This window comes from Cyphomyrmex costatus, unplaced genomic scaffold (genome assembly GCF_001594065.2).
Source record: "Cyphomyrmex costatus isolate MS0001 unplaced genomic scaffold, Ccosl1.0 scaffold17, whole genome shotgun sequence".
Classification (NCBI taxonomy): Eukaryota; Metazoa; Arthropoda; class Insecta; order Hymenoptera; family Formicidae; genus Cyphomyrmex; species Cyphomyrmex costatus.
Window position 1 is genome coordinate 991,597 of NW_017275715.1, and position 24,380 is coordinate 1,015,976.

Consider the following 24,380-nt stretch of genomic DNA (forward strand, 5'->3'; position numbering starts at 1 on the left):
TCTTGTATTATATGGTGATTATAGTAGGTATAAAAGGAATAAAATGAGTCTGATTCTTTGTGTTATACAAACACACAAGTTGAAGATTTGATTATATTCTTTGTTAAATGATATTCCATATTAGCAAATTTCATTAATAAACTTCCATTATACTATGGTGTACCGTTTCTATGCTATTAATACATTCTAGGTTTAGTTTACGCAATAAAAGAGATGTTTTTTTAAGACTGGAATAAAATGTTCAGGAAGCAATACTTCTGTATAAATTCATTTTATGAGTATTGACATACTGATTAGTTGTACTCAATACAATTAATGCTATACGAAGTTTACAAGTGGATCAATTTTTTTCCACTGGAATAACTATCTATCAGTCTTTATCATTGGAATATATAAACGCTATTAACTACAAACTTAATTATTAATTAAACTAAAAATTAGATTAAATCAAAGATTTAAAGATTTTAACGAAATTATTGGCTCATTGCCCATATCTCTTTATATTAATTGTTTAATACATATTGAGCCTTATCACAAACATTTTAGATTAAATCAAATTTTCCGAAATGTTAAAATTAAAATTTAATTTATTTGTACACACAAACGCATGTTCGTTTTTTGCATCGGTTTCTACGACATCGCATAGTTATAATCATTGTACAATGTCTAATCAAGAATCGTCCCAAAACAAAGTGTCTGAAATCAGGCCATAAGATATTTTTTGCGTCTAAAAGATGAAAGACGTCTTTTGTCACAATTTTAGGCTATATACTTTTGAATGGTATAAATTGCACCATAATCACAATCGACGTTAATAGTATGTTGCAACACATTATCACGGAATATGTTGCCTCATACAACAATTTTGGTGAGAACACCGACCACACAAACAAATGGTCACGAAGGATGATGACAATGATCATATAAGCAGTTGTCGTCAACAGCCTCCATGAGAGGTAAATCTTATTTGCACGTACGATATTCAATATGCCGCAGCTATAAATAGATTTTCTCGTTAGTAAGGAGCATACTAATTTAATCATAATACGATAATTGTAGAATTCGTTGAGTACTTACCAAAACGGTAGCTTTAACTGTATATAGTAAATGAACTGGAAGTAAGCCAGAACAGGCGCGGAATAAGTATTGATGATTAAATACATACCAGTAACAAAAGGCATGTAGGATCGTAGACCGACATATCCTGCCGCGATATTTATATTCGCTAGGCTATTGGAATTTCCCTAAAATATTAATGTACAATGAAATAAGTGATCAGCTTAATCCTTATACAATCTCAATGAATTATTGAACTAGTTATAATAAAAAAGATTTTGTATTGTTTCTCGAAAAATATTTAGGATTTGAAATTCGAAGCGTTTACTTTTTTTATACTATAAACATATGACTTAAATATGAAGTATATTAAAAAAAATTTCTAGTATTTGTTGAAGTATATTAACTTCAGAATGTTTGCATCTCCAACGAAACTTCATAGAAATTTAAATAATAGAAAAACAATTCCGATATAAATTTAAATAATATAATATTATAAAAAAGCAATACTTTCACATATACGCCTACGTACCCGCGCAGATACAAGTTTCACTAAGAATTATTTAAAAGATTTGATTACAGATATTCTATTCGAGATTTCTCTTCTATTCATACGCATTAATAATAATTTCAAATATTTACCTGATAGAAATAAAATACATTGCCCAGCCAATAATATACGTAAACATGAAGATCAAGCGAACAGGATATTTCTCTCAATATCCAGTCAATTAAGCAGCCTGTCATGAGCTGTACCGGTAACAGTATCACGTTGTGCGGTTTGTGCAACATCGCTGAGATCATCACCCATGTATTTATAATAAGTAAGAACATCGTACGTATGAAATACTGTCTACTATACTTAAGTCTTACTATCACTCGGTATCCATAGTTTATCAGAGACAGCATTATTATTCCCCAAAATATTTGTACTTCATATATTCCACTACACAAACACAAAAACTTGCTTCTTGAATATGTAATTCATTCATACAGTCTTTAATAAACGATTAATAAATTGATATTTACGTATAATGTAAATATAATATGTAAATATAATACGATTTACCTTGAGGAATAAAATGGAATTTTTATGACGGTACCGTTACACATGTGGCGCAGATATATACATATCACAATAGGTATATTCAGAAAGAACGATTGTTTCTTATATTTATCTTCTTCCAAAGTAACCAAAATTAACAAAATGAGTGCTGAAAATAATCACAAACTACTGACTCAAATTTTATAAAAAATGTCTGTCCTTATAAAAAAAAACAACTAATTTCCCCAGTCACTTATAATTAGAAAAGTCTATCTGTACTTAAAACTTTTATTAGCATTTAGATATTATACCAATTAAAAGTACAATTGTCATCCAGATTTTATCTTTATTCAACCACTCAAATATGTCGAGCTGATCGGTCCGCCTGTTGTCTGTACTGTTTAGCCTTCGCAGAAATATGTGTCCGAAAAAAAGCAGTGGCACCGTACAGAAAAGTAGATCCTTACGGCTGCAAATAAAATTTGGACATACCTGTTCGCATCAAATAGCGAAATATTTATATTTCGATGCCTCGCTACAGATAATTCAAATCTGACATGAATATCATTCCTTTTTTTTTATAAATTTATATAATAAATTGATAAGTTATATAATTGATTACATTTTTCATATTTATCTCAAATGAATAGATAATAAAAGCGCAATGTGATATTTCGAAATAGACGTATATTTGAAGAAGTACTTAATGTATTAATTTCTATTTGTTTCACATGTAAAATATATGGTAAAATTTCTAATACAATCTCTGAAGAATTTATAGAAATAATATACCGATCTTTTCGTGAACAAATCATATGTCAATGTCAAATTTGATCTACCATTATATATCAGGGAAAAAAATTCTACTCACTTATTTACTAGAAATACAAGATCTTCTATAAAAAGATGATACAAAATGATTACAATTGCAGTAGCCCATAAAAAAAACCATGTCTGATGTTCTTCCTCGATGAAACTACTACTGGCGAGGCTCACTATATGTAATAACGTGCCAATTTGTAATAATACTATACGTCTGATTGGTCCCGTCGTATACATCTATACGTCAAAAATTGAAAATTTAAAAAAATCACAATAGGAACATACTTCGAAAAAAATACAAGTTCAAAAATTATTATTATAAAATACAGCAGAAAATAATAATCATAATAGCAATTATTATTATTATAAAAATAATTCGAAGTACTTATATAGTAAAATATTTACTAGAATATTCTTATTCAATTTATATACATTAAATAAATGTGTAATTATTTATTTTATGCTCAACAAATATTTGTAGTGTTTAAATCAATATTTTTTTCTTATCTAACACTGGAAATTAAATAAATATTGGTTCTCTACTCACCTGACACAAACAATACCTGCTATTTATATAAAGTTCACAGTTATTATATATAACACCGATGACTAGTAAGAACAACAGTATACTCGTCGGATAGAAAGAAGTTGCGTTCTCAAAACTATGAAAATAATATATAATTCCTGAGCACAGAAAAAAAGATGCAGTTTTTTTATGTATAGTCCAAACTGGGAATCTCATAAAAAACAAGATGATAATTATCTGAAAGAAGATGTAGAGTAAAACTATGTTAAAATTCCTTAAATTAAAGTAAAAGATACTAAATATAATTTACAGAGTTACATATTTCATTATATTTAATAAAACTATCTATTTGATTCCTTTTCTAGTAAAAATCTTTCTAATATTCTTCACATAATCAAAATTTTGTGTGAAGTTTCTGTATATTTTCGATTTTTTAATTAAATTTTTTAAATTTTTGTATGAATTAGAGAATATTTTTAAGTGTTGTGAAACAATCTAGATGTTAAAATTCCTTGTACTGTATATGTGAATTCTGAAATATTTAAAAATTTCTCATTTTATAATCTCCGAATTTTAAAAAACTTATAAAAAATCTCTAAAACTTATTTTTTTATAAATCTTCATAAATTTTAAATATAAAAAATTTAAGATTATAGGAGCTTTTTTTCACTGAAGATTCACTTTGATTTGAATCCTCTTTAAATACAATTTCTTATATACTTAGAACTTTTGAAATTATCTGTTTTTTTTTTGCTTACTTGACACAGGGCAAACACGGCAACAGTCATCAAACGAAAGTCATACTTGACTATGCTGTTAATTATAGTACCTTTCATCTCATTAAGAATCTGTTTATAAGAGAAGATGATATCTTCAATATCTGTCTTGTTTGAATTCATCCAAGCAACATGCAGATCCACGGCGTTCACATACTTCTGGAGTACATCTGGAAATTATTGAATTCATCTTGTAAACGCTAATTTGAAATTTCGGAATATTCTGATATCAAGAGATAACAAAAGATGCTACTTTTACAAGAAATTTATCATCTTGATTTTACTTTTCCTCGCTTCCGAACGAAGAATAGTATATGTTTTATTTATATTCTAATGGACTTGTGTGTAAGAATGTCACACCACTAATATTCCAATTTAAATGTAATTCAGCTTGTAATGTGGTCTCACTCTGATAATTTTTATACGTCTTATTTGTTTATTTATTGTGTGAAGACTGATGAAGACTAAGTTAAATCAAAACGTTCCTATTAATTAATATTTAATAATTAATCAATTATTCCTTAAAATTGTGATCTGAAATTATATTCTCTCTTTATTAACCTCTCTTTATTGTTGGTTAGCAAATTAGAACTAGATATTTGAAATTTATAATAGTAGTTTGTTTTAATTCATTAATGCTTTAAAAAGTTTCAGTGAGATTTCCAGTTGCAATAATAAAAAGAAAATGTAATCATAGAGCATCTCTTAATTTCTCTTTAAAAAAACTTATTTCTTTTAAAGAAACTTTTTCACTATTCGGTGTCAGCTTGCAAAGAACAAATTTTTAATCAACATTTCTTTTTAAGATTTCATCGCTCACGCGAGAATTTTGATGAAGCTTAAAAGAAAATTCCAGTATTCCTAAATCTTTTTTAAATAAAAAAAAAGAGATTGAATAATTAAAACCTCGAAGGAATTTGTTAGTGCTTTCATGGCTACCCACAGTTAAACTTTTTCTTTTATTATTAGACCAAGTTTTTCTGAAGAAAAATATATAAAAGAAAAATAAACAAAACACTAAATGAAAGTAAATGATAGAAATTAATTTACGTACGCTAAATTATTTTTTATACATAAAGGATTTGTCTTGATATTTATTTGTTTTTATACAAAATTGAAAAAATTAACTTATAAAAGAATATTAATTTTCTTTGTTATGCCACGCAAGAACTTGTGATATAAAAAATATTTTTAGATTGTAGCCTTTTATGTACATTAAAGAATTAAATCTATTTCGGTCGAGCTAAAAAAGCTAGCTAAATATTATGGACTAGTCGTAATTAAACTCTTCTAATTGATGTTGTTAAAGACAAAGTTGATCTGCCTAAGATCTAGTTAAGCCATGAAGTGGTTAGATGCTTCAAGTTTCTTGAAATCTAATTCAGGCACCCCAAGAAATGCATTTCTTCCTTCCTTGGAAACTCCTAAGTTCTCGGCGTATTATTTGTTAATTTGCCATATTGAAACTCGGATTTTGTCGATCCAATCGCTTCAACACGATCACGGAGGACTCGAGAAAACCAGGAATCCATACACAAGACCGAAAATATCTGTACAGTTCATTGAAAACAATCATCTTAAGTTTACATTACGGCGAAATGTTGTCGATCTGCGTCGATAGCCAGTAAAGCGATGTCTGATCGACACATTTGATTAATATAGCTCCAAATATGATATATGAATCGTGAAATTTAGAGAAAAAACCATCGACGATCTTCATCACGATAGCTCATGACTTGGCTTGGGAAGCTGGTCCGCGGCGGAAGTTTTTACTTCGTCGGCTATGACTGCCACCTGAAGACGCGCTCAATCCACGAGGTGATATCAGTTGTTACAATAAGATGTGTACGCAAAGGAAGAAGTAATATGTAAATGATCTTATCTAGCTTAGAAAAATATCTTTGTTTGATATAATCTGAATTTTTTATCTTCTCGCTATTTGGATATCTATAAATATCCTTAATATTTTACAAATAATTCATAAGAGTTAAATGCTTACTCTCAATTTCCGATTCGTTGTGTACGAGTCGCCGGAAATGATCAAACACCTGCTTCGTGTTGTAATAGAGAAGGAAAAGCCAATTATGGTGGTCAAGAATGTAAATGTTGTCCAGGAACACGGAGCCAAGATTTGTAGAAGGAATGGGTAGTCCAAGGGCGGCCGATAATGTCACTGCAACATCGAGTTGCTCGATCTTTATTGGTTCATAGTTTTTCTGATATGCACAATGAGTTCCTCCTATTACAATAAACGGCACTGTTGTTTCTTCCAGCGTTGAGCCACCGTGACCGCCAGAGTTCTTCATTCCATGATCGCCGCAAACGACGAAAAGTGTGGGTACTCCATTTCTTTTCTAAAAATGAGTAAATAAATAAGCAACAGAATTTTATTATGTATACAATGTAAAAAAAGGCTATAGAGAGAAGCGCATGGATCTATAACTATAGGAGTCTATAACTTTATTTATTAGTTTTAATTTTTTTGTTAATTTTATTATGCTATAAATAAAATGATGCTAATATTAAATTCTTCTAAATAAAACGTATAAATTTTATTTTTATGTATTATATATTCAGATCAAGAGAAAAAAATTAAGATAATTTTTTAAATACTAACCCAATTGTCCACATTTTGGGCTATTTCATCGATAATCCTATCCATTTCTCGTAATTTAGGTTTAATTAAAATGCTAGCTGGACCTTCCATGTGACCAATGTGATCTAGTCCAAGATAATGAAGAATCATTACAGTCCAATCGTCACGATACATCTCATCTTTTATATGTCGAGTCACATTATTATCTACCTGTTTAAAATTTGTAAATAACAGTCAGTCTCCCAAGAATAATCTTGCTATAAAGAAATAAGACAATAACTTATTTCTACTTAAATTAAAAACCTTAAATATTTTATTTTACTTTTGAGAATACAAAATATTGTTTTAGTTAGATAAAAAAGGAACAATTTCAAGAGGATTGTATTTTTATCATTCTTTTTTTTCTAGTTATTAAAGGCAATAAAAAATATGACGATCTTTTGTTTAAATTATGTAATCTTATAAATATAAAACAATTTCTCTATAATTATTCCACATACAAAAGTATTTCATACTTTTCCAATTAAAAACATTTTCAATTTAAGTAGACCACTCTGTATAATATATTAATTACCTCTGTAAAATCTGTAACAACAAACGAAGTAGTGCCATCGTGACGATTAAATATATGAGGAAATAGAGAGAGCCAAGTCTCGTCCCCATAAAATATTAATTTGTGCCCGTGTTTCTTTGCTTGAAGCAATAAATTGTCATTCTGCAGAGGTTTACTCCCAAAATTCAGTACTATATCTATAAAGTTTGGCACTGTACCAGTCATCATAGCCTAATAAATAAAGACTCTTACAAACTAGTTCCTTAGCGTAAAACGTTTTCGAATAAATTAGCAAAATCATTGCAACTTTACTTTTATTCTAGGCATCGTCACTGTTGGTGCCTGTAAATTAGCCTGTAGCAAACATCCGTTATTGGTCAGGATATCATTCGTCAACGGCATGGTTTCTTTTCCGAATGAATCCGCAACAAAGTCCCACCTTAGCCCATCGATCACCATAATTATTACTTTCGTTGTCAACGGTGTGTATAGCGTATGATTCTTTATTCTGGAAACAATAATATAATTAATATTTTTAACTTAAAATATTACTACTAAAGAATAAATGCATTAATAATTATTTAACAAGATTATGTCTCACCTTGAACATAATTTTCTGTCTCCTTAATGTATTAATTAAACTAAAATTATGTTATTGTAACTCTCTGTAGATTACCTTTAATATTTTGCAGTGTTGGAAGTATTGATATGTTATTCTCTCATAAATTATTAATTATAAAGTATCTATTTGTTCCTTACATTGGAAGTCCTCTTCAGAACTGATAAATATTTTTCTCAGAATTTTTATACAAATTCGAACATTTCACACTACCGAGAAAATTTACATTTTTTCTTAGAATTTTTCTTTTATGTGAATTTAAAAAAATATATATATTCTAAAATTTCTTATTCTATAAAATATTCTAATTTTTCCAGAATTTGTAAATTTAATCAGGAATTATAAAATGTGAGAAATCTTAGAGCATTTCATAATACACATATATAAAGAATTCCACAGAAAAATACAAACACATTTCAACCTACATTAGGTCTTCATTATATTATGGTTAACTTACTTCATGTTACCGATGCTATCCGGGATATCCAATTCCGAGGCGATCGCATCAGTATAATGAGCAACAGGTAAAAAGCCATATAAGAAAAGAGAAATAAAGATCGGTGTAATTAGCAATACGTAGAACAACAACAAAATCAATTGGAACGTTATTCTTCGAAGTGACATACAAACTATGGCACTTTGTTCCCTTATAGCGTCTTCATTTGTATGTTTTCTATCCCATCTATCCATAGTTGTGGCCGGTTATCAAAGTATCAAATAGTATCAAATGATATGAGTAAGTATATCGATTCTCGCAATCGATATCCGATCTCTCGACTTGTTCCTTCCCGAAGGATTTAAAAAATTTCAGCTATTCTGCCGTGCCTGGAATACCAGAAAATAAATTGAAAAAGAAGTTGATGCATTTTAGGTAATTTGGAGAGTACACAAGAATCGTAGTATTCATATTGATCGCGTTCAGCAGACTCAACTGTTGCGAAGCGGATCCGTGAACAATTGCTGCTATTGGATGATCTAAATTCTAAAAGAATACACCAATAGCAATGAGCACTCACTCATTTGCTTCGTAACAGTTGAGTCTGCTGAACACGATCATTTTTCTCAGTTTTACTTGCTAAATTTGAAAATCGTAATTAAAATTGTCATGGTATCCGGAAAATTTTTTTTTTTTACATTTTGTACAGAAGAAAACAACGATTGATTTTATCATTTAAATTGTACTTGCGAATCATCTTTTTCTCTTTTCTTTTTATAAAAAAAATTAATTATTATTAATATTACTATTAATCAATTATTTTTTGTAATTAGTGTACAATGTTTGTACTTAAAGTAATTAATATAGATTTATTTTTAAATATTAAAGTATCAAATTCAAATTAATTTCATGAGTTAAACAATATTTTGTTATTTTTAACTTTTAAGTATGTCAAATTGTATTGTTTTGATAAAACTACATGTGGTTAAAAAACAACCATATCTATAATCAATTTTTTAATATCATAGTTGAATTATTATACCTACAATTAGTTTCAAAGTAAAGTATTTATATTATATTAACGTACAAACTCAATAATACATTTCTTGAATTAAATTAACGACATAATAAGTAGAAATAGTGGCGATCTATAAGAATTATGATTAAAAATAATTCAAATTGGATATAATTTGATATTATAAATTTAATAGTGAAAAAACAGACCTTACTATATGTTTAAAATATTGTGAAAGCGAAAAGGAAAATTGTGCAATCCAGTGCAGTAATTAAAAACGAATCTACCGGTATAATTAATTATTATATTCGAAATTGTTTTAAGTATTACAGTTTTAAGATATTATAAGCCACACAAATCACAGGGTTATATATTATCCCACACAGAAATATAGTTTAAAATACATTATAGAGAAATCTTAAAGATATATTCGAGATGTATGAGATCTTGAGGACGTCTCTCTTAAGACCATCGTAAAATAAGACGGACTATGAATATCGTACCTGTACTACAAAGATCCCTCGGAAATCGCACGCGAGGAAGGCGTGATTTTCATATGTGCGACGAGAACTGTCGCACCCACAAGTTCAGGAACGAGTCACCACCGATCAATAAGTGGAGGTGGACCGTTGTGTCGGTCTACGCGGCGCAACGTAACGCTCCGCTAGTTTAGCGGGGCTCATTCGCGAGTGGATCATGTCCCGGTAATTTCCCATCTGTCTCGAAACACCGTGTGTCCGCGGCTCCTCGTCCGTCGGAAATTAAGTGAGTGCCACGATTCAGCGTGTTCGCATAAACTCGCGTTTATGATCTCTTTCTCCTATAGCAGTCCCCCCGACATGTCGCGGCTTCTTGAACGTTTCTGTGGATACTTTCAGATTTTTCCTTCATTTTGAATCCGCGAATTCCATTTCAATTTTGAACGAAATTGACTGTTTAATATTCTACGTTATCCTCTGGCATTGATCTCTACACATCTGTAAATGCCTGAGCATCTTTAAGTTTTCTCACAGAAATTTGATAACAAAAGGTGGTGATTAATTACTTGTTTTAACTATTAAAAGAACTGCTTTCAATGCTTTAATAAGTTATTTAAAATGAGTAATTACTGATATTAAATTGGATGTAAAGATCTTCTCTTTTCAATATTCTATTTTTGAAATTATGATTTTTCATTAGATTGTTAAATAGAAACAGAAATGACCACAAAAATCGTATTCCTTTCCATTCTCAACCCTTACAAAAAACTAATTTGATACTAGTTAATTTAATATTAAAAGATAGTAACTAGTTATTTTTAATACTAAAAGCATTGTTATTTAGTGCTTAATAAGTAATTAATCACTTCTTAGTATTAAATTTTTATAAAGAAAATTTAAGAGATAATTAAATTTTAATTAATTTAGCCATTAACGACTAACGTCTTGAAGCAAACATTTAATTACAAATTCTTGGAAATAGTTAATATTCCTTCTAATTTTCCTCAAACATTAAATCACTTGCTGTTTAATCATTTCAGTATTAATCTCCGGAAAAGCGTAAATCGTTTCAGTTTTAATTGAAATTCTTCATACTGAAATTGCGACCTTTGTTGAAGCGATATATCAGTCTATACAGTAAACACGTCAGCTACTAATTAATAAATCATTTACGGCGATTTCAATTCCTTTTTCTCGCACATATTTTTAATGTTTGTGAAACATTCGTCGTACATTAAATGGATATCGAATAATTTTAGTGGCAATGGCATCACTGGAAGACAGCTGGAAAGAAGCTACGGAAGACCTGGACGCTACGGTCTGCGACTCTTGGTTCACGCGCCTGCAGGAAGTCTACTCAGAAGAAAAACGCACGTACCACAATCTGGATTCGCTCAGGGAGAAGTTAAATCACTACTACGAAATCAAAAGTAATCTCAAAAGCCCGCGAGCTGTTCTGCTCGCCATATTTTTTCAAAAGTGAGTGGCTGAATGCAACGATAAAAATCTTAGCAGAATGCTGTTATTTATTCACTGTTATTCAATTGAATCGTTATATTGTATTGTTGCTCTCATTGACAGCAATTGACTTGAATATCCTATTGCAGCTTTGAGTACGATCCTAAAGCTTTGGTCTTTAGTGAAGATAAAAATCTCGAGCACTTCAATGCTTTTGCTGACGAGGCCGAAATTCCGTCGGTAAGTAAACAGCTTGAAACTTTGTTGTTAATTAATTTCTTGTAAGTTTTAATTTTTAACATAATTATCACTGTAAAATAGTAAAAAATAAAACACAAAAATAAAAAGAATTTTAATTATATAATTGTTTTAAGATTTGTCAATATTTTAGAGAGCCGAGAATAAAGTAAAAGAAATAAAGACTCATTTTATGATATTTTAATATAAATTATACAAAAAGAAAAATAAGTTTAATTACAGTTTTTGTGAGATTTTGTCAGTGGAGTCGAATAGACATGAGATAAAAAAATAAGTGCCTATCATGATAAATTAGTTCAGGATAGATATATTCCATATAATACAAAAAATGTCAAAACGCTAAAAAATAGAAAACAAATAATTTTAACTATACCGTATTTTAAGATTTCATCATTTTAAAGTCTAATAAAAAATGAAATAAAAGAGATGAATACCCAAGATCCGTTGATTACATTCATGAAAGTAATTTGAGTAATTTAATCATCCAGGATGCGGAACTCAGGGAAGAGACCTGTGCTCTGCTCAAAGTAGCGGCGACTCACAGCACCGAGGCGCACAAGGTAGGCGGTGCCTTCGGCAGCGAAGATGCTCACTACTTCTTGGATCTGGATATGGCGGTACTCGGCTCCTCTCCGGAAAATTACGCTGAATACAGGGAGCGAATACGTGGGGAATACTCTTTCCTTAGCGAACCCATGTATACGGCACTACGACTAAAGGTGAGTCACTTCCGATCAATCCTGAAATGTGAACGACAGAAATATAATCCGTCGAAGAACTTATAAGAAAGAATACGAAAATCGTCCTAATATAATAATAATATTTATTATTATTATGACAATTATTGTATAATTTTAATTATTATAATAATAATTGGAAAATATTTTAATCTTTTACAAAATGTTATTAATAAATCAATGAAACAAATTTTAATAACAATCTGAGAATAATAATTATAATTATTATTATTCTAATTAAATAGTTAATGTAATTAGTATAATATTCCTAAGTAAATTATAATAAATTATAACATAACAATTATTGTATTCTCCGAAATTATTAATATTAGAATTTATTCCATTATTTCCGTTGGATTGTGTAAAAAAAAAAGATTCAAGTATTCTTCAAAATTACTTACAATTAGAAGATTATCGAAAAAAAGTTTTTTAATGAAGAGAAGTCAGAATGTTAATCAAGGACAGAGTTATAACATATTATATTTTTTCTACTTTAGATATTATTTGTGAATTAGAAAATAATTTAGCGTAAATAAGATAAGTAAGACAGGGGTGATTACATTTATCTTCGCGCAATTCTTTCACGTTCCTGCGTCTTTCAGGTATTGCAGAACTTCCTGCAAATCCCGAACATCTTCGCCACCGTGGAGTTTCGTGACAAGCTGGAGGAGCAGGCACGTCAAAACATTCAAGCGGAAGTGGAGATGCTGTCTTAGAGCTTCATCGCTTTGCTTTACATAAGTTGCTTTCCTTTTAAAGAACACACTCGACACAAACGACGTTCTATTCTTCTTGATATTCAATGAATGACAATGATAGAACGATATTTATAATTGTGCTGACTGTGTCGCTTAAAAGGAAAGCGGTACGTCATAATGTCGAGAGTTCGCGCTTTACGCGCTTGACGCCCTCGAGGACGATCCAGCAGCCGCTCCTACCAGAAACTCTCATCAAAAGGCTAACGGTGCAAAAAGTTTTAGACGCCTACCTCACGAAGATGTATCCGTCGCCAGTTCTGCAGAAACGCGAAAGAATTAAAGAATCGAATGCAAGTCTCTTCGGACTGAGGCAGAAGGGTATTAAAATTGTTTACTTTTAAGTTTTTGAGAGTTTATGTAACCATTTACGCACAATTGTTAAACTCTGCGTTCTACGTTTTCCGATAAATAAACATTTTCAGTTTATTTATCGGAAATTTTAGGTATTTTAATTTAATAAGTGACTTACTTGGAAATTAACGATGTTTTAATTAACGAATACTTATAATTGCAAGTAATTTTATAAGTATTCTTGTAATGTAGGCGCGAAAGAGGAAGATGATTACAAAGATTATAGATTATAATTATAAATAATGAATATATGTACATACGTATATTATTAATTTCTAAAGCTAGTGATATTTTAGTTTAATAATTATTCGAAACTGTGTCTTTCTCTTGTGATCTTGCACGTTGAAATTTGGAAAATAACGACCGTTTCGTCGTGTCACTTTAGGATTTGTGAATGGAATTGACGTATCGATAAATGTAATACCAGTATATTTTAGAGAGCGTATTTTTATCGCACTATTAATAATTATAAGCGATAATGGATCAAAAGGTGGCGAAAAATCAAAAGAAACGCTTCATACGATCCTCTAGAATGTATTTTCATGTTTGCGTCCTTGAGGATCGATCTCTCGAAACGATGGAATATTATTAGAGTTCTTTGGAATATCTGTAAATCTTTGGAAGTTTCAAGAGAATTCGAGAAGCTCTTACTCCACATCGTATCCATAAATCGTTTTTGAAGCAAGCTTATATATTCCCTCGATTTTGGCAACGCATTTTTCTGGCATGCATTTTACGTAATTGAGATATTAGTAGAAAGAAAAGGAATTGTTAAGTAATAATAAAAACACGTCGTTTTCTGAGGCTCGTGATTGAGAAAATTGTGCTGGTGGAAATATTACAAATATTAAATACAATGTACAATTAAATAAAGATGATTATTAAATAACGTCTGTCTGTAATGTAACATCCTTATAATAAAACATAAAGTTATTCACAAAATTGTGAGTAATAAAATGATTAAGAAGTTCTACAAAATTGTAAAAAAAATAACTAGAGAAAAACAATTTCTAAAAGTTTCACATTTTTACAATATGTTTATTCAAAATTTTAAAAGTTTAAAACATTTTTAAATAAGTGATTTTTATTATACTTTTCATATTGCTTTTAAATAAGTTTTTAAATAAATTTTAAACTTTTTGTAATGCAATTGATTAATTTTGTAATTTATAGGAATTGTTGTATGTTCTTATTGTATTTCTCGTATATTTTATTCCTTTATTTCTATCAGTGATGAACAACAATCTGATCTAATTTTGTCTTTTCAACCCGTATTTAAGCCTCTTTCTTAAATTTCTGTTAACTCATGCACAAATATTTATTCTTGCTTCCGTTGATCGATCTTGACAGCGTTTCTAAGTAACAGATTGTCGTTTACCTTAGATACGTGCGTCCTTGCAAGGATTAATCAACCAGAGAATTGTTGCAGAAGAGTGGGAAAATCTTTACAAACTACTAGAGGTCCATTCTGATTAATTTATCAGGAAATCGACGTTATGCCGTTCCAACTCGAAGGCAGTGAAAAAACTTGCGACGACAATGAGGTAAAAACATCGATATGAAATATTTCTGTCGAATCACGTGGCATCATCAGAATTCGCATCGATGTGTCATAATGCCAAGATCTTAGTTTGATAACAGTTCTCTAATAAATTTTAAATCAATACCTTTTATCTGGCGAGTTATGTAATGACAATCGATAAAAGCAATTTAAAAACATAAATTTAGAACGTAATTCTAACATAAATAATGAAAAACATATATATAATATATAAAAAATAGATATTTTATAAATAAGATATATTTTATAACATAAAATATAGTTACAATACAACATATATATAAAATAACATTTTTTAATAAAATAAAAATTAAACAAAAAGTGATTAAAAGAAAGATCTTAAAAGTTGTAAATACAATATTTGCAACATTTTTCTAAAACTCGAAATTGCAATGCAAATATAATAAAATTGGTAAAAAGATCAAAATTAAAATATCTAGTTTATTAAAATACTAAACTTTTAACATTACATATTAATAGAAAATTAATTTTAATCTTTTTTTTTGATATTTTAATAAATTAAAATAATTAGTGAGAAGGCTCTATATGTATAAAACAATACAAAACTAAGAAGGGCAAAGAGCCAAATAAAATATTTGGCTCTTTGCCCTTCTTAGTTTTGTATTAATAAATTAATTTTAATGTTTTAACCTATTTATAATTGCTCGTTGTTTGACCTTTCTACCAATATTAAGTAAAAATGAAATTGAGAAATGTTCAACATAAATGAATAAAGATCAAGGCGATATTTGATAAAAATGGGTCGATAAAAATAATATTTTTGTGTGATACAATTTTTAGTTGAAGTAAACTGCGAGCCTGCAGTTATTATACATATTTTTCAGATTTGAAACACAATCATAGACCGATATTCATAATCAGTTTTTATATTCCAAATTGTCTTAAGTTCAGTCTTGAAATATCATGAACTAATCAGAAGACTGTATTAGCGTTTTAAGACATTACTAAAACAGTTTTGAAATAAGAACCAATTTTGAATGCTTGCCTTAGACTGACAATAATTTCTTTGTCGCAGGCACCGAAATATCAAAATAGTTATCGTATGGAGTCAGAAAATCCGTTCAAGATCGATCTGGTGGACAAGATTGTGAAATCGGTGATGAACAATCGTTTGGACGAAATCGCGTACGACGATGCGGAGGCCACAAAATTATGCGGCGACATTGCCGCGGAGATACGGCGGCGCGTGAAGAAACTTAACTTCGACAGGTGCGAGGCAGATTTGCATTTTCGATGGTTTGAAGATGATATTCCCGAGGAAAGGGATTTCCACAAACAATTTAATTTATAAGTATATGTAAATAACAAGTTTCTACGAGTGTAGTATTATTAGAAGGAATTAATTTAAAGGAGATTAAAAAAAGATACATAATCAGTATAAATTGATTCTTAAAATTAACATAATCATTATTCAACGGAATAATGAAGGTATATTTATAAATGCTGAGAAACAGCTAGGGACGTAACTTGAGAAACAGTGCGTTAGTATAAATCTTTCAACAAATTAAAAAAAATTTCTTAAAATATATATTTTAAAGTTATAAGTTTTAAACAAATAAAACATTAATAAAAAGAGAATTAATTAATAAAGCTTTTTAATAAAGTACTCAACAAATTCGTTAAAAGTAACAGCTATTACTGACTATAGTTATTATTGTAGATATTCAGATAATGTTATCTAATTTATGTAAGTTATAGTTTTATTTATATTTCTTATCTAAGTTTTTATCCGAAAATCTATAAATGCACGAGAGAGATATTAAATTTCTGGATTCTACTTAAAATTTTTTAATATATTTGATTCGATAAATATTTAGCAATATCACAAATACTCAAGTAAATAATTTGCATTAAAAAAAGGTTTAGACAAAAACGTTAAATAGACGTTATTAAATATACAATTATAAAAATGTCTCGTATACAAATGATAAATTATTAAAAAAAAACATTTAATAGACGTTACAAACATTTTACAAACGTTTTTATAACGTTTATTAAATAATTTAAAAAAAGAATAAAATTTTAAACGTTTATCTTCATAATGATCTTATTCAAAACTTTGTATTGTTTATTTTTCAGTTGATGGCATAATCACTAACGTTTATTAAATGTATTTTGAATGTAACTGTGTTGCTTTGAGGATCACAAAAATTCTTCGGACGTTCTTTCTCTTCCAGGCATAAAATTATTGTCACAGTTACAATAATCGAAAAGGCCAGTCAATCCGTAGAAACCACACTCGGCTTTCTGTGGGACAGCGAGAGAGACAAATACTCCGCTTTTTCCTTCGAGGGTCGTACTTTTCATGCTCAGTGCAGCGTCTTCGGTGTATATTATGAATAATATGCGAGTTTCGGGATTCGTCAATGAGTTCTCGATTACGAAAAAAAAAAGTTTCATTATGCGAATAGATAGCAAAGTTTTGCCTTCATAGAACTTTTCGCTCCGTGATTACGCAAATAAATCACGCGCTACTACCTGGAATAATCACTAACACTATTATTATACATAGAACTGGTTGCATTTATGCAAAATCATCTCAGGGACATGGTCCGCTAATAATATTGAGTTGAAAACAACATTTTTGCCCATCAGTCCATGTGTTTTGTTCGTGCGAGAGTAGTCGCTATTCTCTCTCAAGGAGGAAAATATTACTTTAGATTTCGTGATCTCTCTAGACAGGTGATATTTTTAAAATAACAATTTATTTGAAAATTATTGACGATTATTGCAGTGGACGTTTCTATTTCAATTTTTATCATTCGAAAATAACAGATTAATTTCAACATCTTGTATATTACGTTACTTTCTCGCATTAGATTTATTTGTTTGAAAGACTATTTGCTTTATTGTTTCCAGAAAATGTGATTAAAGTCAATCAATAGTTTCCCTTTTCTCATTTAAACAGCGAGGATTTGCAGGATGTATAGAAAACTCTTTCCCATTATCGTAATATGTCTGGCGAAAAGCGCAGTGTTAGGGAATCCTGTGAGCTGTCACTCCGAAAACAGGAGCTTTTATCCTTACACCGGTTCTAAAACCCCGTATTCTTACGTTCATAATGGTACCGAAGGAACTATGACTCTAACGAGTGAGTATTCGTCGCCGTATAAGAGGAGCCCTGATGAATATTAGCAAAGATTTTCTACTTCGTCAAAGTTGAATGGAACCTAATCAAAATTTTCAGACTGCGAACCGACGCAGATATGGATGCTGGTCAGACATGGGACGCGATATCCTGGCGAGTCTATAATCGCGCAGATCTTGAATCTTACCCATATTCGAAATCAAATAATAACGAGCAACGTATTCGAGACCTGTGAGTGAGAAGATTCCAAGGTTTCTAAATTCTGACTGATGATTATTGTGTGTCCTACAAATCAAACTACAAGATAAAAAAGTGCACTATAAAAGATAAAAGAGCAACGTAATATTAATGGGTTGATTTACATTTTGATGACACAGATGGAAATATAATAAATATATATATATATATATATATATATATATGTATGATAATTTTAAGTTAATTTCTTATTTAATATCAGCACTTACTTTGTTTTTTTATACAATATATAAATTTTAAGTTGATTCACAGCTAAAGAGGGCTAAGTTAAGCCGAAATGTACCGTAAGATGGTGGCTAAATTAATAAATCTATTGTTATCGGCCATCTGAGTACTCGTGTTTTAATATTTGACCTTAATGTTTTGCTTATTGCTTAAATTTTTTCCCCGTAGGCACATCTCAGGACGAGAAGATGAATCTGAAGAATTGGGTGCCCTACCCCGAGCTGGTTCCGACAAAGGGAAAATACTTAGCAGTACAGGGTGAAAAAGATTTGGCGTCACTTGCCGAAAGAATCAGAACAAAATTGCCGATGTTCTTCGACTGCAACGTGACCAAGGATTTCAAGGTAATGATTCGAGAGGTTTAATTTTTGTTTTCTTACAATTGTAAAATGCAATATAAAATATATATATGATAGATATAAAATTAATATAATAAATAAAATTAATAAATAATATAATAGTTCTTTAACATAATAAATAAATCGTATTGTATATATTATTATTATTTATATTATTTATATTTATTATTATTGTTTATATTTATATTATTAATTAATAAATATTTAATCAACCTGACGTTTATATTCTAGATTAGATCAACGGCTACGCAACGTACCATCGAAAGCATGAGATCTTTCGTAGAAAGCGCTTTTGATATTAATCGTAAAAAGATATTACCAATGATAAACGACACTTCGCTGCATATGGTAACGTTAATAAATCGTAAACTATACTTCCTATATGAAAATACAAGGCAAGTGAAATATATAACGATCCAGAGGATCTTTATTCGCGTAACTCGAAGTTTCAATTATAGCTTATAGTAGAATAGCTTTTTTGGAAACACATCAGCATGTAAAAACAATTAATAAAATATTGGTTTAATTTATATTAATAATATGTTATAACCAACAATATCATTAAGGAACTATTAACATGTCAATTAAAAATCGATTTATCCCCAATAAGCTCGTGCTCTATTTTTCCTTCTGGAATATATACAATCGTCAGTAAAATAATCAAAATATAATCATCTTTCATTTATAATTCTTTATTGGTGTAAAAGTATCATCATATCTTAAAATTGGCGTGTCACGCTTTTTTGAAGCCTCTTTTCGTTGAGGCTGTTGGAATTCTCTGATTTTGATGTGATTTCGTATTTGAGGATTTTCGGGGTCGATTATTTCGAATCTGTACTCAAAAATTGAAAATTCGAAATAGTGGATCTAATATGACGAACGTAAAATTAACGTAAATCCTAAAGATTGTTCGATTTTGGTGAAATTAGGTATATTAGTGATTTAGGAGGTGTTCGTTACGAATCCGTTCTCAAAAATTGAAAGTTCGAAATAGTTGAAATTTGGTTACAGGTGGTTTTCGGGGACGTTCGTTACGAATCCGTATTTAAAAATTGAAAGTTCAAAATGGCGTTTTGATTCATTCTTCTAAAATCTGTTTTCGTTAATCTGGCGGATGGAATATAAGGGGGATTTTGATTTTAGTGTTTTTGAAGTAGAATTTAAATTAGCAAAAAAAAGCCCTTCAAGAATATGTAGTTGATTTTTCACTTGCTGCTATTTTTCTTTGAAAAATGGATGGACGTGCAGTCTCTGTGAAGTTAGCACCTCAACTTTAAAAATCGGAAATTTTAATAACAGTACTGCTTGCACCCGCAATAGTTCTAGAGTTCCTGATAGGTTTCATCAATAGTACTGTTGATTTAGGCCAAAAATTTTAAAAAATAAAAATATGCGGTGCTAACTTCGCGTGGCACCGCAAGATTTGAAAAAATGTTTATATTTATATTATTAATTAATAAATATTTAATCAACCTGACGTTTATATTCTAGATTAGATCAACGGCTACGCAACGTACCATCGAAAGCATGAGATCTTTCGTAGAAAGCGCTTTTGATATTAATCGTAAAAAGATATTACCAATGATAAACGACACTTCGCTGCATATGGTAACGTTAATAAATCGTAAACTATACTTCCTATATGAAAATACAAGGCAAGTGAAATATATAACGATCCAGAGGATCTTTATTCGCGTAACTCGAAGTTTCAATTATAGCTTATAGTAGAATAGCTTTTTTGGAAACACATCAGCATGTAAAAACAATTAATAAAATATTGGTTTAATTTATATTAATAATATGTTATAACCAACAATATCATTAAGGAACTATTAACATGTCAATTAAAAATCGATTTATCCCCAATAAGCTCGTGCTCTATTTTTCCTTCTGGAATATATACAATCGTCAGTAAAATAATCAAAATATAATCATCTTTCATTTATAATTCTTTATTGGTGTAAAAGTATCATCATATCTTAAAATTGGCGTGTCACGCTTTTTTGAAGCCTCTTTTCGTTGAGGCTGTTGGAATTCTCTGATTTTGATGTGATTTCGTATTTGAGGATTTTCGGGGTCGATTATTTCGAATCTGTACTCAAAAATTGAAAATTCGAAATAGTGGATCTAATATGACGAACGTAAAATTAACGTAAATCCTAAAGATTGTTCGATTTTGGTGAAATTAGGTATATTAGTGATTTAGGGGGTGTTCGTTACGAATCCGTTCTCAAAAATTGAAAGTTCGAAATAGTTGATCCAATATGGCGGACGGAAATGTTACAGAAATCCTTAAGATTCATCGATTTTGTTGAAATTTGGTTACAGGTGGTTTTCGGGGACGTTCGTTACGAATCCGTATTTAAAAATTGAAAGTTCAAAATGGCGTTTTGATTCATTCTTCTAAAATCTGTTTTCGTTAATCTGGCGGATGGAATATAAGGGGGATTTTGATTTTAGTGTTTTTGAAGTAGAATTTAAATTAGCAAAAAAAAGCCCTTCAAGAATATGTAGTTGATTTTTCACTTGCTGCTATTTTTCTTTGAAAAATGGATGGACGTGCAGTCTCTGTGAAGTTAGCACCTCAACTTTAAAAATCGGAAATTTTAATAACAGTACTGCTTGCACCCGCAATAGTTCTAGAGTTCCTGATAGGTTTCATCAATAGTACTGTTGATTTAGGCCAAAAATTTTAAAAAATAAAAATATGCGGTGCTAACTTCGCGTGGCACCGCAAGATTTGAAAAAGCCGATTTTTATGACGGAATCTCACAGTACTCGAAGAGTACTACAGTTCCTGATCGATTATAACAATAGTACCGGCTATTAAATATTTTTAAATAAATTTTTAAAAAAAGAGCTCGCACCTCAACTTTCAAAAATATTATTCTTTTTGCGCCATTTTGTAGTACTCGAAGAGTACTACAGTTCCTGATTGGTTTTAGTGACACTACCCACCTTTTTAATATGTTTAAACAATTTTTCGATTCGCGCGCTGGCACCGCACGTCAAGAGTAAAGTACCCCTAAACGGCCAGTACTGGTCGACTCTTCGACTTTTTCCGACAGTACTACAATAGTTCCGAAGAAATATGCAGGTGTCGACAAGAGTACTCCTCGTTTAATACGTTTAAATAATTTTTTAATTTTTCCGCTGGCACCGCACGTCAAGAGTATAATGCCTCTAAACAGCCAGCACTCGCGTCGAAACCTGTATATTTCTTCGGAACTATTGTAGTACTGCAGTAGAAAAAAGTTGAAAAGTCGGCCAGTACTGGCCGTTTAGGGGTACTTTACTCTTGACGTGCGGTGCCAACGAAAAACTTAAAAAATTATTTAAACATATTAAACGAGGAGTACTCGGGTCGACACCTGCACATTTCTTTGGAACTATTGCAGTACTGTCGGAAAAAGTCAAAAAGTTGGCTAGTACTGATTGTTTGGAGACACTTTACTCTTAATGTGTGGGGGTATGTTAAGTTAGCACCCCAACTATAGTACTCAGGAGTTCTGATTAGAGTTTCCACTTCCTTTTGACGAGACGAAGAGTTCCCTATAGTTAATAACAAGAGTTCCGCTCAATAAACATTTTTTTTACATTTTTTAAAAATGGGGTGCTAACTTTTTATCGAATTTCGAGGTGGAATAGTTCTGAGCGGCTTAATAGCTTCAATTTGCGATTGCCTAGAGTTCTTGATATGTAAAAAAAATTTTCGAATAATAAAAAAAAAAAAAAATTTTCGAAAATTAATTTTTAGATAGTTCTGATGATAATTCCTGCTTCTTTTTGACGATACGAAGAGTCCTCTATGATTTTTAATGACGTATGCGCTTAATAATCATTTTTTAATAATTTTTTAAAAATGGGGTGCTAACTTTTTAACGAAATTCAAGATCGCATAGTTCTGATCAGCTTAACAGAATTATTTTGTGAATACCTAGAGTTCTCGATATATAAAAAAACATTTTTGAAATATAAAAAAGTTTTAAAAAAATAGTAGAAATCTTAGAAAATTTTTTTGAGGGTACCGAGTAGTTCTGAGTAGCGTTTCGTATAGTACACGACGAGTTCTATCGAAAACTGTAAGGTGAGAAAGCGATTGGATCAACGGTTTGCAAGATACAGCGACATTTGTCGGAAGATCAACAATTTTTAAAGTTTTATTTCGGAAATCATTGGTCCAATCGCATTGAGCCCTGATATTTTTCGACAGAACTCGCCGAAAATTGTCCAGAACTACGATCAGAACTACCCGGTATTCCCAAAAAATTTTAACTTCAAATTTTTTTCGCAGTCCCACGTCGGAAAATTTTTTGAGAGTACCGAGTAGTTCTGAGTAGCGTTCCTTATAGTTCGCTACGAGTTCTATCGAAAACTGTAAGGTGAAAAAGCGATTAGACCAACGGTTTGTAAGATACAGCGACATTTGTCAGAAGATCAACAATTTTTAGAGTATATCTCGGAAATCATAGGTCCAATCGCTTTGAGCCCTGGTACTTTTCGACAGAACTCGCCGAGAACTGTTCAGAACTGCGATCAGAACTACTCGGTACTCCCACAAAATTTTCCGACGTGGGACTTAGAAAAAAATTTTTGGTCAAAAATTTTTTGGGAGTACCGAGTAGTTCTGATCGGAGTTCTGGACAGGTCTCGGCGAGTTCTGTCGAAAAGTATTAGGGCTCAAAGCGATTGGACCAACGGTTTCCGAGATATACTCACTTTAAAAATTATTGATCTGACAAATATCGCTGTATCTTGCAAACCGTTGGTGCAATCGCTTTTCCACCTTACAGTTTTCGATAGAACTCGTCGAGTACTATAAGAAACGCAACTCAGAACTACTCGGTACTCTCAAAAATATATTTCCAAAAATTTCTACTATTTTTTAAAACTTTATTATTCTTCAAAAATGTTTTGTATGTATCAAGAACTCTAGGTATTCACAAAATACTTCTGTTAAGCTGATCAGAACTATGCGACCTTGAATTTCGTTAGAAAGTTAGCACCCCATTCTTAAAAAATTATTAAAAAATGATTATTAAGCGCATATGTCATTAAAAATCATAGAGAACTCTTCGTATCGTCAAAAGAAGCAGGAATTATCATCAGAACTATTGTATCTAAAAATTAATTTTTCCATAATTTTAAATTTATTTTTATTATTTCAAAAATTTTTAATTTTTTTTTACATATCAGAAACTCTAGGCAATCGCAAATTGAAGCTATTAAGCCGCTCAGAACTATTCCACCTCGAAATTCGATAAAAAGTTAGCACCCCATTTTTAAAAAATGTAAAAAAAATGTTTATTGAGCGGAACTCTTGTTATTAACTATAGGGAACTCTTCGTCTCGTCAAAAGGAAGTGGGAACTCTAATCAGAACT

The 24,380-nt window shown here is 30.4% G+C and overlaps 4 protein-coding genes across 6 annotated transcripts in view; 3 read left to right on the plus strand and 1 right to left on the minus strand.

Moving 5' to 3' along the window:
- Positions 1–591: 591 nt before the first annotated feature.
- PIG-G (phosphatidylinositol glycan anchor biosynthesis class G) lies at positions 592–12,206 on the minus strand. 3 transcript variants are annotated; one of them, XM_018537376.1, is made up of 14 exons: positions 12,074–12,206; positions 8,451–8,818; positions 7,687–7,882; positions 7,396–7,605; positions 6,843–7,031; positions 6,225–6,579; positions 4,208–4,395; positions 3,471–3,686; positions 2,973–3,160; positions 2,413–2,570; positions 2,126–2,270; positions 1,699–2,002; positions 1,078–1,244; positions 592–996 (listed from the first exon to the last, which is right to left on the minus strand). In XM_018537376.1, the coding sequence occupies exons 2-14, from the start codon at positions 8,681–8,683 to the stop codon at positions 765–767; spliced, it is 2,781 nt and encodes a 926-aa protein (XP_018392878.1). In that variant the 5' UTR covers positions 8,684–8,818; positions 12,074–12,206; the 3' UTR covers positions 592–764. The 3 variants fall into 3 exon arrangements, with proteins under 3 accessions (XP_018392878.1, XP_018392877.1, XP_018392879.1); XM_018537375.1 differs by lacking the exon at positions 12,074–12,206 and adding an exon at positions 9,948–10,023; XM_018537377.1 differs by lacking the exons at positions 8,451–8,818; positions 12,074–12,206 and adding an exon at positions 8,051–8,064.
- On the plus strand, positions 10,137–13,177 carry LOC108771958 (uncharacterized). Its single transcript, XM_018537385.1, has 5 exons — positions 10,137–10,209; positions 11,183–11,402; positions 11,531–11,621; positions 12,128–12,358; positions 12,979–13,177. Coding segments are annotated over exons 1-5 (657 nt in total). The 5' UTR covers positions 10,137–10,208; the 3' UTR covers positions 13,093–13,177.
- Positions 13,103–17,410, plus strand: LOC108771959 (tctex1 domain-containing protein 1-A). Its single transcript, XM_083287319.1, is given in 4 exon segments — positions 13,103–13,412; positions 13,415–13,452; positions 16,058–16,276; positions 17,245–17,410. Coding segments are annotated over 4 exon segments (657 nt in total). The 5' UTR covers positions 13,103–13,178.
- A 579-nt stretch (positions 17,411–17,989) lies between these two features.
- LOC108771956 (multiple inositol polyphosphate phosphatase 1-like) overlaps positions 17,990–24,380 on the plus strand; it is an 11,560-nt gene continuing 5,169 nt past the window's right edge. Inside the window, exons 1-4 of the mRNA XM_018537380.1 lie at positions 17,990–18,158; positions 18,255–18,386; positions 18,807–18,982; positions 19,229–19,349. Of these exons, the coding sequence (XP_018392882.1) occupies positions 17,990–18,158; positions 18,255–18,386; positions 18,807–18,982; positions 19,229–19,349 (598 nt within the window). The remainder of the gene's footprint in view (positions 18,159–18,254; positions 18,387–18,806; positions 18,983–19,228; positions 19,350–24,380) is intronic.

What these genes read in the sequence shown, in the direction of transcription:
- PIG-G (XM_018537376.1), bottom strand. Translation starts at nt 8,683, where the DNA reads ATGGATAGATGGGATAGAAAACATACAAATGAAGACGCTATAAGGGAA. An exon ending in GATAGCATCGGTAACATGAA is followed by an intron (nt 7,883 to 8,450) that starts GTAAGTTAACCA and finishes TATTGTTTCCAG; the next exon opens with AATAAAGAATCATACGCTAT. An exon ending in CAACGAATCGGAAATTGAGA is followed by an intron (nt 4,396 to 6,224) that starts GTAAGCATTTAA and finishes AATAATTTCCAG; the next exon opens with ATGTACTCCAGAAGTATGTG.
- LOC108771958 (XM_018537385.1), top strand. An exon ending in ACGAGGCCGAAATTCCGTCG is followed by an intron (nt 11,622 to 12,127) that starts GTAAGTAAACAG and finishes TTAATCATCCAG; the next exon opens with GATGCGGAACTCAGGGAAGA. An exon ending in ATACGGCACTACGACTAAAG is followed by an intron (nt 12,359 to 12,978) that starts GTGAGTCACTTC and finishes TGCGTCTTTCAG; the next exon opens with GTATTGCAGAACTTCCTGCA.